The sequence below is a fragment of the Vipera berus genome (genome assembly GCF_964194415.1).
Source record: "Vipera berus genome assembly, chromosome: 1".
Taxonomy (NCBI): domain Eukaryota; kingdom Metazoa; phylum Chordata; class Lepidosauria; order Squamata; family Viperidae; genus Vipera; species Vipera berus.
Window position 1 is genome coordinate 208,458,820 of NC_138202.1, and position 14,190 is coordinate 208,473,009.

Below are 14,190 nucleotides of genomic sequence, written 5' to 3' on the forward strand. Positions count from 1 at the left end.
ACCCAGTCTGCTGTTACCACCACAGCCACGCCCACCCAATGGGCCACACCCACCGGGCACCTGACAATATATAAGTAGGTTTTGGGTTGCAGTTTGGACATTCGGTCTCTAAAAGGTTCGCCATCACTGCTGTATATATTTCTGAATAGATCAGTGTTTATCAAATTTGATAACTTTAAGATATATGGATATAACACACAAGATTCCCCAGGCAGCATGCTGGCTAGGGAATTTTGGGAGCTGAAGTCCACACATCCTAAAATGGTTAAGTTTGAGGAACAGTGGGACAGATTTTTGGTAAGCAATCCTGCAGATTATCACCTCTTTCTCACTGCTCTTTTCTTCTTTGCCAGCATCCTCTAGGCTGCAGTTCAGATGGGTTTTGGAGGCAGAAGATGATGGAAGGATGAGTACTACATCTTTCCACTGTTGCGACAAGTGCAGGCTATTGGGTATGAGTCTGTGTTGTCTGCATTTCAAACTGAAGCACTCCACACACATTTGCACTACTCAGGTGACCCTGAGGACACAGATAAACTTCCAAATGGCTTCAAAGACTCTCTAAAACAGGGGTGTCAAACTGCTGGCCCGTGGGCTTGTTGCATCATATGGAGGCCACGCCCACCCCAGCTCTGGCAATGCAAATAAAGTCATGATACATCACAACATGTCACATGACCTGGCGAGTTTAACACCCGTGCTCTAAAAGAATGCAAATGACCAGCTGTCTGCAAGGAATATAAATCCTTCCATTCCCCATCATCCAGTCAGAGCTGAAGAAGTTTCTTGGATGAGAAGCAAAATGTTTTGAAAGAAAAAACAAGAAAGTCCATTTGCCTCCTGAAAAAGCACCTTTGGGACAAGCATGACCTGGATGACTGAGAATCTCCATAGACGTTAATTCTATCAAGTACAGCACTAGATTCTATCAAGTACAGCCTATAATCATCAACAATAACTAGCTTAGATTATTATACGTGTTTGGAACTCAATTTTTTTTGGAAGGCCAGTCTTCCATACTCAGTGTAATGGATCTTAGCCTGCTTTATTCTCAACACTCCTGTGTGTTATCAAATAGCAGTAACCAAGCTCCGGTTGCCATAGCAGAGAAAACAAAATCCCTTCTACCTGCCAGCTTCTGCAGGATATTTATCTAATGTTGATTAGAAATGCAGGGGATGTTGGTGTGTTAGCATCTTTTATGTAGCCTTCTGACACATTCAGAAGTGCTAGATATTTTTCATTATCTCTTTGCAACTTTTTTTTAAAAAAAGCTGTTATTCAAGACTATTTCAGCACCATGGTCAGCACGAGGAAGCAAACAAGAGCTCCTGCAACCTTTAGGAGGTGAACCCATGTGTAGACATGATAAAGATAAGACTGGTGATATTGCGTTTCTTCATCTTTGGCAAAGTTTGGAAAAGAAATGAAGAGATGGGCCAAAAGAAGTCTGAAGCAGGAGAAAGCCTGATCCCATTCATAATCAACACATGCAACCTTTTTCTGTACTGGCAAGAAATGTCCACTAGAAGACAATCTGGAATGAGATTAAACGTGAGATGGAATAGTTGAAGAAGGAACTACGCAATGTTCAGGAAAATACACTCCATATTTAATCCCAACTCCAGCAGGAGTAGTTTATCTGATGGGATCCCAGCTTACGATGGTTCTGCGGTTTGTTTGCTCCGTAGCACCTCTATGTATGCTCTCAGAGATGAGGATCATACATTCAGTGAACCTCTGAAAAAAAGCAAAAGTACCACCAGCCTTAATTCAGTTGCCTGCCTTCAGCTGAAAGAAGAAAAGGCATGGATGTACTCAAAGACACAAGACTGTTTGCAATACTTGCAAGACTTGCTAGCTCTGAGGAAAAAATACGTTGAGGGTATCAAGGATTTGAAAGCCTTGGGCAGAGTGCCTGGAATTTCCCCCTTGCCTACAAAATCTCCAGCAACAACAACAAAAATCCAGGCCCCTCCTCCTCCCAAACAGACTTCTAAGGTAGGATACTGTATGTTACTCCCATTTTCATAATAGGATATGTTGCCACCACTGTCTTTGGAGAATTGAAATAAGAATGAAATAAAACTGCACGAGAAGATGTGAGGAGATGAACTATGAGTGTGGGAATGTGATGAGTTTATGTTTTGTAGTACAGTAATCTATAGAGTCGGATTCTATATAGTCAGTTATACTCACACCGCCTGTTCAGAGACAGTATTCAGAGTAAGGACATTTACTTTTCAGGCTTTGTGCATTCTCACCAACCATAAACAAGCTTAAAATCTACCACTGATTGGGATAGAATTGCTTTTCACACCAGAAAAAATAAAGCAATTAAAAAACACGCACACACACACAAACTATGAGCAGTTTGAAAACGAAGACCTCCTAGTGGCTAAAGCCATGACTGGAGGCTTCTAATTTCAAGAAACTGAAGCTCGAGCTTCAACCTTTGGGAAGGGACAAGAGGGTTTTGTTTCCTTTTGACAAATGTTTATGTCATTCTCTTTTAATAAAGAGAGGGTTGACCCTTTTTCTGCAAACATTTGTCTTCTATTTGTCTCCAAAACCCATCTGAACTGCAGCCTAGAGGATGCTGGCCACATGTCTATTTATGGCCGTGATAACTGCTCACCAAAATTATTCAGATTCCTCTTCAAAAAAATAAATAATGTAAATAAATGGATTGTTTACTATGTTGGATAGCCCACAGCTTTTGTTATGCTAATATGAGTGACAATTTAAAGTGCTAGCAAAAGTGGGAGATGTATCACCCTGAAGATGTTACTGGTCATTCAGCAATTCTCTCCATACTTGTTTTACAACTTTACCAGCATCCATTCCCTGTAACAGAGATGCTAAGATTTTAATTTCTGGCAATAAGAAAGATACCTTGATATCAAGTGACATTAGAATTCCTTAAAGACTCCAAATGGTTCAAGTGAGAGAACTAATGAATAGAGTTTTTGTGACACAGTATAAAAAAAGACTTAGGAATTTCCCCCCCCCCATATATTCTGAAGAATAGCTATATATAAAGATTAATTCTATATTATTATTTGGAACACACACACACACACACACAAACCTGGAAAATACAATTAAAGGGAGCTAATATAGCTATTTCAAACTTATTTGTTCTCATCAGTCGGCCATACCCTTCTGAGATTCGAACCTGGGCCGATTGCACATTAGGCAATTGTTCTAACCTCTAGGCCACAGGCTCTTTCTCACTTTGTTGCCTCTCAGCTAACAAAGCGAGAAAGAGCCTGTGGCCTAGAGGTTAGAACAATTGCCTAATGTGCAATCGGCCCAGGTTCGAATCTCAGAAGGATATGGCTGACTGATGAGAACAAATGAATTTGAAATGGCCATATTAGTCTCCCTTTAATTCTTTGTTAGCAATCAAAAAAAAAAAATACACAAATATGAGCTGTCACTGTTGTGACTACAGCCTGTGGATGGCCTTGGGTTAGGCTGAAACAGGCAATAAGATTTGTCCCGTGTTTGGGGCCTAGCAAGGTATTCTAAAATACTCAACAAACACTTAAAACATATATATATATATATATATATATATATATATATATATATATATATATATATATATATATATATATATATATATATATATATATAGAGAGAGAGAGAGAGAGAGAGAGAGTGTCTCGGGTTTCTTCCCGCGTTCCTTTCATCTTCAGAAAGTTGTGGCGACGTTTCGACGAAATCCCATCCACCCAGCCGGAGGACACCCCCACCCAATCAGAAAGCAGCCACGCCTCCTCCCAGTCAGAACACAGCCCCACCGGCAGTTGGAAGGAAAGGAACAGCCAGACCACGCATTGCTCCTGGTAGCAGCAGGAGAAACACTCCGGCCTGATGATGACGGATGGGATTTCGTCGAAACGTCGCCACAACTTTCTGAAGATGAAAGGAACGCGGGAAGAAACCCGAGACTCTAGATCTACACATACAGACACCCGCGAGAATCTACGAAAACAAATATATATATATATATATATATATATATATATATATATATATATATATATATATATATATATATATATATATATATATATATATATATATATATATATATATATATATATATTACCTTGCTAGGCCCCAAACATGGGACAAATCTTTATTTCCTGTTTCAGCCTAACCGAAGGCCATTGACAGGCAGTAGTCACAACAGTGACAGCTCATATTTGTGTAAATTTTTAGATTGCTAACAAAGAATTAAAGGGAGACTGATATGCATTTCAAACTTATTTGTTTTCATCAGTCAGCCATACCCTTCTGAGGTTCGAATCTATATATATCTACACACACACACACACCCAGAGGCATGTAACACTAAAAATAATCCACATATATTTTAAAAAGCAGCATAATAGTTAATTTAAATGGAACCCAAGATAAATTAGCAAAAAAGATTATTAGCATCTATTGGTTTGTTTTCTGAATGTCTACATTTTGTATCCTTGAAAGTTGGAGGGGGGGAAGGTTGCAATTATAAGGTTTGTTTATTCTAATTAAACCCATTGTCACAACATCCTATTCAACAGATCTCAGTGGACAGAAAAGGCTCGCAACTCAGTTCAGATGTAACTGAAGCAATTGCTTATTTTGACTCAATTATTGCAAAACTGGAGGCAGAAAGACATCACAAAGTTGTGAGGGATCATCCACATGTTGATGTAGATTTTGATAGTAAGTACATATATGTGTTTGTGTGTGTCAATAGTGTTAATAATATTTGCATAAGTGCAAAATAGTGTCCATCAGATTTGAATTTCCAAAGTGTTAAATGACCACAATAGTTCTCACCCATTAATACCCTTGCCTGTTACATTTTCTACTAGGAACAGTTTGGGGGTTGTCTTAAATGTGTGGTGATGAGAATGCTATCAGGGTTATTCAGACCAGAAAAGGACTCAGCTGGTACATCATCCTAAATTTACTTAAAACACGACACATAATTGTGAGAGCAAATAATAAATAGATACATCAAAGTTTTCCCAAAAGTTAGTATATTTATATTTTTGCTGGGCAATATTCCATCTCCGCTGTTCTTCCAAACAGACATTCAGGAATGGGTTTCCCATATTTTTGCTTGGAAGGTTGATGGATAATATACTGATTGACCTAAAAAATAATTAGTATGACATGTCTGTTACCTATTGATTTTGCAGTTTTTGGCCAGCTATTTTTGGAATGCTGCATCATTTTTTCCTCCTCCTCCTCCTCCTCCTCCTCCTCCTCCTCCTCATCATCATCATCATCATCATCCTCCTCCCTGCAATCCTGTTCCAGATTCTTGCATAAGGAATTTTAGGATAACTTTCTGTATCCATTTAGATACATAAAGGAGAATAATTAAGCGGGTGTTGTCCCATCCCAGCACTTTAATGCTGAGCAAAGGCAGACTATTCCACTTGGTATAACCCATAAAAAATTCAGTATTGTCTATTTAAGGTCTAGGCCTGTCTGTGTGATCCTTTGTTTTTTTTCAGTCCGCAGGGCTTCAGATTTATTTATCTGTGGCTTCTGTCACTTCATCCCTCATAAATCCACTTTATGAGTTGTCCCCCATCTAATTTCCCCCTATTCATAATATCAAACACAGTATTGGTCCTGTATGCTGTATGGTTGTCACGTACCAATTTAAATAATTAGTTAAAATGTTTGATAGCAATCATTATTAGCATCAAAAATTATCTGTGTGAATTTAGCTAGCACTTGAACTAGAAATTAATAATGAAAATAGTTATATCAGGTGAATAGATTATATAAACACCCCAGAAAATAGTTACATAAAGTACCTATAATACTATGGATTTGGAAGCTGCAAATGGTTTAAAGGTGGAAATGGGGTTTTTTTTCCCTCACTGAGGTTTGGCATACTCATTTCTACTTTTAATTTGACATCTTAACAAACAGTCATTCAGTCACATTAACACTAAATTTTGGTGACCCAATCTTGGAGTGCTTTGGGGGAACCTAGAGCATAGTGAGGGAGTTGGATCCTGACTTAATTAGCCTATCCCTAGTTCAGAAAAATGGAAAGCAGTTTTCTCTTGAGTCAGACCTTTGAACCACCTCCTCCTCCTCCTCCTCCTCCTCCTCCTCCTCCTTCTTCTTCTTCTTCTTGTTAGTTGCAAAGTTGTGTCTGACCCATCGCAACCCCATGGACAACGTTCCTCCAGGCCTTCCTGTCCTCTACCATCTTCTGGAGTCCATTTAGGCTCACGCCTGCTGCTTCAGTGACTCCATGCAGCCACCTCATTCTCTGTCGTCCCCTTCTTCTCTTGCCCTCAATCTTCCCCAGCATTAGACTCTTCTCCTTCTCCTTCTCCTTCTCCTTCTCCTTCTAGCCATGTTTTATTAGCAGCAGGTTTCTTAAATCTCTTTCCAAGAAATACTGGAGACTGAACTTGGAGTCTTCTGTGTGCAGAACCTAAGCAGTACCTACGTATACCCTCATCCTTGTTGTAAAGATACATTTATACTAAGTCTGGTCCCATGTTTCAGTTGTTTCTAGTTCAAGAGAACATAGCCTGCATTCTAACTGGATCCTTCGTGCCCCACGGATATATTCCCAAGATACCAGCCAAGTAGAAGCGATCACAAGCCAATCCAAAGGAAAAAGCCAAGGAAGAACGTTCAGTTCCAGAAAGAAACTGCAAAGATATCCAATGTATCTACCTAAAGCTGTGGAGGGAGCATTTAACACAATGAAATCTAAACCCAAAATGCGCCTCAAAGAACAGCACTGACATGGAAATCCTTACCGTGCATAGGCAGACCGAGAGTCTTTCTTCAGAAGCAGCTGGTTGGGATATTTTTATGCAATAAGTTAGCAATTGCAATTATTCGATGTATACAGCTGACCAGACTTGACTTTACATTCTGCCTAACATTAGGGTCACTTTGTAGTTATGTGGACGCCTACACACTTAACTAAAGCCTTGTCAATGTATTTAAGCAAGTTGGTAAGCTTAGCTACGTTAAAGCTGATGGCACAGCGTGTTGTTCAACCTGTTTGATTAGTTTATAATTTGGTGTATTGTGTGAACCCAGAAAATATGTTCGTTCAGTGACTAGGTAAGCTGCAACATTGTGTACACTGAAAATTACCTCATTCAGTCCTTCCTCCCTCCCCACAGCATATCTAATGTTGATTATCCATGCCATATAGAAAATGGTAGCATGAATGCCATGATCACCTGTGGACATTTTCTGTTATTCTGTGAAAGGCTAGATTATAAAACACCTCTATGCTATGCAGTTTTGGTGAATGTTATTGGTACATTAATTTTTAAAAATGTTCGTTTGTTTGTTAGGCTGGATTCAGGTTAACACTGCAATGTAGGAATGTGCATCCAGAATTTGTGTTTCTAATGAAAAAAGAATTGTGATTCTTCTAAATAAATAAAGCCTGAATATTTTAACATACAATTTTAAACAACTGCCCTTATTTATAATCTGGATGCCCTGCTCTTGTCTCAAGGAGAATGCCTAAAAGCCACAGCATTCATTATATGTGAAGGGCAGGAAACAAAAACCAAAGAAAAACATGATTCTTGTACCCACATCCACTTTTAAAATACTCACAGGTCACTTTTTTATCTTCCCCAGAAGCCAGAAGGCAATATATGGAGTGAAAAACACACTGTGAGCTGGGCTGTTGTCAAAACTGTTGAGGTTCTGGAGGGGAAAAAAGTATTTAGCAGATTTCTAAAATCTGCTCACTTACCAAGCGATTCTCTTAATTTACAGGGTAAAAAGCAATAAAAACACACATTGCATTAAAAATCTGACCAGGCTGAGGAGGAAAATCAGTCCTAAACACTACACATACCCAATGGATTACTTCAGTGGAATCCCCTCCTAGTCCAGAGTCTGTGAGAAGAACCAGGTCTTGAGCATGTTCCTAAAAGCCAGCAGGATTGGTGCTGAAGGGATATTGGGAGACTTTCGCTACGTTTGTTCTCAATGCCTGCCACCATTCTGAACCTTTAGCTCTCTACTCTTTTTTATATGCGTTTTTATGGCATTTTATTATAGCATTTTCTTTAACTATGAAAAGAGCTTAAATGTATTGCATTCAAGGTTCTACCCCTACAAAAAAAATAACCAATATGCTGGATTTGGCCCCCCATATTCCTGTGTTCTACGGGACCTTCATTTGTTCCTGAGAATCCAGTTTTAATGTCCCCACTACATTAAGATATAAAAAACATTAAACAGGCCATTATCCAATCAAAGGGCTCTAGAATTGTTTTTTCTTGCCTACCTGCTGCTGTTTTTAAAATGGAGGTAGATTTAAAAACTAGTTGATGATGTGAGGCTATTGTTGTTAGCTGCGAAGTCGTGTCTGACCATCGCGACCACATGGATAATGTTCCTTCAGGCCTTCGTGTCCTCTACCATCTTCTGGAGTCCATTTAAGCTTACGCCTACTGCTTCAGTGACTCCATCCAGCCACCTCATTCTCTGTCGTCCCATTCTTCTATTGCCCTCAACCTTTCCCAGCATTAGACTCTTCTCCAGTGAGTCCTTCCTTCTCATTAGGTGGCCAAAGTATTTGAGTTTCAACTTCAGGATCTGGCCTTCTAAAGAGCAGTCAGGGTTGATCTCCTCTAGGACTGACCAGTTTGCAGTCCAAGGGACTCGCAGGAGTCTTCTCCAGCACCATAGTTCAAAGGCCTCAATTCTTTGGCGCTCAGCTTTTCTTATGGTCCAACTTTCACAGCCATACATTGCAACTGGGAAGACCATAGCCTTGACTATACGCACTTTTGTTGACAGGGTGATGTCTTTGCTTTTTAGTGTGCTATCTAAATTTGTCATGGCTTTCCTCCCCAGGAGCAAGCGTCTTTTAATTTCTTGGCTACAGTCCCCACCTGCAGTGATCTTGGAGCCCAGGAAAATAAAATCTGTCACTACCTCCATTTCTTCCCCATCTATTTGCCAGGAATTGAGAGGGCCAGATGCCATGATCTTGGTTTTCTTAATGTTAAGTTTCAACCCAACTTTTGCACTCTCCTTCTTCATCTGCAACAAGAGGCTCTTTAGTTCTTCTTCACTTTCTGCCATTAGAGTGGTATCATCTGCATATCTTAGGTTGTTGATATTTCTCCCAGCAATCTTTTTTTTTATTTAAAAAGTTTTACAATACATTTTGACTTTAATCCCCCCCTCCCCCACCCCTATCCAACCCTCCCTATCCCTCTCCCCCATTCCCTCCTCCCCCCCCCCGACTTCCCAGAGCTAAATACAGGGTATAAAATCGAAAAACAAACGTAAACACCCCTATGTTATCAACAATAAACTATAAATTCTATCTCCCTCTAACTCACATAAAATAAATACAAACAATATTAATATTACAAATAAAGTAAAAAAGAAAAAGAGGAAAACAGAAAAAGAACTTTACTCAGAATAAATTTTCTTAATCCCAGTCCTTATTCATATTAATTTCAAAAAAAAAAACTTTCACCTACTATTTGCATTCTCCCACCTTTCTCTAATTTCCAAACAAATTCTCAGTTACGCGCCAAAAGCGCCTATCTCTGTTAACCTTAATAATCTCCGACCAAACTAAACTATGATCAAAAATAGTTCTTGCATGTATCACGCCAAATATCTCGCAGTTCCAAATCATCCTTGAGTTCAAATAAAAAGAGTATAAAAAGAAGGTTTAGGCAGTCTCTAAGACAACTTGTTGTTAATTAGGAGCTTGCATACCCATTCTTAGTTCAACACATACTTTAAGTCCATAACCCTAATATACTTTTCTAGCAAGCAAATAACATCAATCTTAAATTGTGTAAAATATTAAAAAAAAAACTTTCTTTCTCCTCTATAATAATTTTACTCTATTGACATTCTAATTTAAAAATTTAATCAGCAATCTTAACGCCCCAAAACTTTTGGAGCACATCTGTCATGACCCCCAAAACTTCTTTAGACCGCTCCCCTCCCCCATCTTCACTGTAAGCACGCTTTGGAGATTCCATAACTTTCTGCTGGTCTTGCTCTTGCTCTCGTCTCGCTCTTCTTAGGGCGGCACGCGTCATCTTCTGGCCTCCTGCAGCAACCGATGAAACTGTGACTTGATCCCCTCCAACACCATTGTCCTCTGGCTGTCTATCTGCAACATCTTGAAGCTTTCCCACACCGTATCCTTTTGCAGCTTCCAAAAATGATAGGGGGGTTACTTTTAACACATTACTATAAAAATCACGTGCCTGAGCCACAATAACCAAACGATGTCTTTTACCTTCATGCGTCGCCACCAATCCAACTGGAATCTCCCATCTAAACTTAATATCACGTTTCTTAAGTTCCTGTACTAAAAATGCAAAATCTTTCCTTCTCCTTAGGATCTTCGGAGGGATCTCTTTTAAAACCAAAACGTCTTGCTCAGCCACTATCAATTTAGTATCATAAGCAGCTTGAATGACTTCATCTCTAATTACTCTCTTTGTAAAGTAGACCACCACATCTCTGGGTAACTTCCTCTGTCTTGCAATCCATGAATTTACACGAAAAACTTTGTCCATATTTCCCTCAATTTCAGATGCTGGCTGGCCCAGTACCCCTTCCAGAGCCTCAGAAATCAGCTGCTTTAAATCTTCTTTACCATTCTCCTTTAAACCCCTGATTCTAATAGCATACTGCATCTGATGATACTGAACAAGGCTCAATTCTCCGTCCATTTTATCCCTTATATTTTCATTTTCTAATACCTTTGCTTCTAATATAGAGTTCTTTTGACTGAGATCCTCCACTTTTACATCCAGCTGTTGCACACATTCAGCTACGGATTCAACCATAGACAAGATGTCCACCCTCATTGCTCTCAACTTCTCTTCCATCTTCTTCTCCAATTTCTGCATTTTCTCCTCCATTTTCTCCTCCAGCTTTTTCAACTTTTCATCCATCATATCAGACATCAATTGTGCATGCTTTCCAAGAGCATCTTGTAAATCCTTAAGCGTCAATACCGGGGGAGATGCAGGAGGAAGCAAAGCTTGCAATGAGGTCTCTTGCACCAGGGAAGACCCCGCATTCCGAAGAGCTTTAAAAGTTTTAGCTGCCATCTTCCCCCACTTTCACTTATTACGCACTTTCACTTTAAAGCTATAAAATCCATTGAGCTAGAGAGTAAAAATAAAGAGTCCACTTCACCTTGACCTCCTGTACCGCTCTGCCTGCATCTTGATAATCAAAAGTATTTCCTTTTGGCAGGGGTGGTTGCTAACGCCTGGCTCTGCTCCAAAAATCCCGGAGCAGAGGCACTGCGCAGCTCGGAGCAAACCAGGCTTCGGGGGGGCTCATCCTTCAGCCGCCCAAGCTCTCAGCTCAGGCGGCCCCGGAGAGCTCAACCCCTACCTGGGGCCTCACCCCCTCCTCTTCTCCCGAGGAGGGGGTTTCAAATCCATCTAAACAGCTGATCGATGCTGTTTACGATGGAAAAACACAGCTGCGGAGCGGGCAGCCCGAAAACGGCTGTCTTCCGCGTTGCGTCGCCACCGGAAGTCCTCTCCCAGCAATCTTAATTCCAACTTTTGACTCATCTAGCCCTGCCTTTCTCATGACATGCTCTGCATATAAGTTAAATAGGCAGGGCGACAGTATACAGCCTTGACGGACTCCTTTCCCAATTTTGAACCAATCAGTGGTTCCGTGTCCAGTTCTCACTGTTGCTTCTTGGCCCGCATATAGGTTTCTCAAGAGACAAATAAGATGGTCTGGTACAGCCATCTCTTTAAGGACTTGCCACAGTTTGTTATGATCCACACAATCAAAGGCTTTAGCATAGTCAATAAAGCAGAAATAGATGTTTTTCTGGAACTCTCTAGCTTTCTCCATGATCCAGCGTATGTTGGCAATTTGATCTCTAGTTCCTCTGCCTCTTTGAAATCCTGCCTGTACTTCTGGTAGTTCTCGATCCACATACTGCTGAAGTCTAGCTTGTAGGATTTTAAGCATAACTTTACTAGCATGTAAAATGAGTGCAATGGTGCAATAGTTTGAACATTATTTGGCACTGCCTTTCTTTGGAATTGGAATGTAAATTGATCTTTTCCAATCCTGTGGCCACTGTTGAGTTTTCCAAATTTGCTGGCAAATTGAGTGTAGCACTTTTACTGCATCGTCTTTTAAGATTTTGAATAGCTCAGCTGGAATACTGTCACCTCCGCTAGCTTTATTGTTGCTCAGTTTTTCTAAGGCCCACTTCATTTCACATTCTAGGATGTCTGGCTCGAGGTCAGTGACCACCTCATTGTAGTTATCTGAGATGTTAAGCTCATTCTTGTATAGTTCTTCTGTGTAATTTTGCCACCTCTTCTTAATCTCTTCTGCCTCTGTTAGGTCCCTGCTGTTTTGGTCCTTTATCATGCCCATTTTTGCATTAAACGTTCCTTTCATCTCTCCAATTTTCTTGAAGAGATCTCTGGTCCTCCCTATTCTATTGTTTTCTTTTATTTCTTTGCACTGTTCATTTAAGAAGGCATTCTTATCTCTTCTAGCTATTTTCTGGAATTCTGCATTCAGTTGGGCGTATCTTTCTTTTTCTCCCTTGCCTTTTGCTTCCCTCCTTTCCTCAGCTATTTGCAAAGCTTCCTCAGACAGCCATTTTGCTTTCTTGCATTTCTTTTTCTTTGGGATGGTTTTAGTTGCTACCTCTTGTACAATGTTGCGAACCTCTGTCCATAGTTCTTCAGGCACTCTGTCTATCAAATCTAATTCCTTAAATCTATTTGTCACCTCTACTGTATATTCAACAGGGATATGATTTAATTCATACCTGGGTGGCCTAGTGCTTTTCCCTACTTTCTTCAGTTTAAGCCTAAACTTTGCAATGAGATGTTCATGGTCTGAGCCACAGTCAGCTCCTGGTCTTGTTTTTACTGACTGTATAGAGCTTCTCCATCTTTGGCTGCAGAGCATATAGTCAATCTGATTTCTGTGTTGACCGTCTGGTGATGTCCATGTGTAGAGCCATCTCTTGGGTTGTTGGAAAAGAGTGTTTGCTATGACCATCCTATTTTCTTGACAAAATTCTATCAGCCTGTCCCCTGCTTCATTTTGTACTCCAAGGCCAAACTTGCCTGTTATTCCAGTTATCTTTTGGCTTCCTACTTTAGCATTCCAATCACCCATGATGATAAGGACATCATTTTTGGGTGTTAGTTCCATAAGGTGCTGTAGGACTTCATAGAACCGGTCAATTTCATCCTCTTCAGCACCGGTGGTTGGGGCATAGACTTGGACTACTGTGATATTGAATGGTTTGCCTTGGATTCGAACTGAGTTCATTCTGTCATTTTGGGGATTGTATCCCAGTATTACTTTTCCTACTCTTTTATTGACTATGAAGGCTACTCCATTTCTTCTGAGGGATTCTTGCCCACAGGAGTATACCTGATGGTCATCTGAATTAAATTCACCCATTCCTGTCCATTTTAGTTCGCTGATTCCTAAGATGTCGATGTTCAGTCTTGTCATCTCTTGTTTGACCACGTCTAGCTTGCCTTGATTCACGGATCTTACATCCCAGGTTCCTATGGAGAAAAAATCTTTACAGCATCAGACTTTCCTTTCACCACCAGATACATCCACAGCTGAGCATCCTTTCTGCTTTGGCCCAATTGCTTCATTCTTTCTGGCGCTACTAGTACTAGCCCTCTGCTCTTCCCCAGTAGCATATTGGACACCTTCCGACCTGAGGGGCTCATCTTCCAGCGTCATATCGTTTTGCCTTTTGGTACTGTCCATAGGGTTTTCATGGCAAAGATACTGGAGTGGTTTGCCATTTCCTTCTCCAGTGGATCACGTTTTGTCAGAACTCTGCTATGACCTGTCCGTCTTGGGTGGCCCTGCACGGCATAGCTCATAGCTTCATTGAATTATGCAAGCCCCTTCGCCACGACAAGGCAGTAATCCATGAAGAGGTATAGAGGCTATAGCCAAGTAATATTGTGGTTGGTTTGTTAGGTGTTTTTTATTTTGTAAAACTTGAACTAAACTTAAATTTCATGCTCTTACAAATGATCGTGTCAGGAAAACTGCAGTTTCTGAGTGATACAATCTCTCTATCTCTCTCTCTCTCTCTCTCTCTCTCACACACACACACACACACACACACACACACCAACACTATTA

General features: G+C 40.3%; 2 protein-coding genes across 2 annotated transcripts in view; one reads left to right on the top strand and one right to left on the bottom strand.

The window, feature by feature from the left end:
* SERPINE3 (serpin family E member 3) overlaps positions 1–14,190 on the bottom strand; it is a gene marked incomplete at both ends in the record, with an annotated part of 48,741 nt that overhangs the window by 21,080 nt on the left and 13,471 nt on the right. The gene's annotated exons all lie outside the window — the stretch shown is intronic.
* On the top strand, positions 1,588–6,788 carry LOC308671622 (uncharacterized protein C13orf42; the record flags this gene model as incomplete). Its single annotated transcript, XM_081333970.1, has 3 exons — positions 1,588–2,001; positions 4,578–4,722; positions 6,544–6,788. The coding sequence occupies 3 exons, from the start codon at positions 1,588–1,590 to the stop codon at positions 6,786–6,788; spliced, it is 804 nt and encodes a 267-aa protein (XP_081190096.1).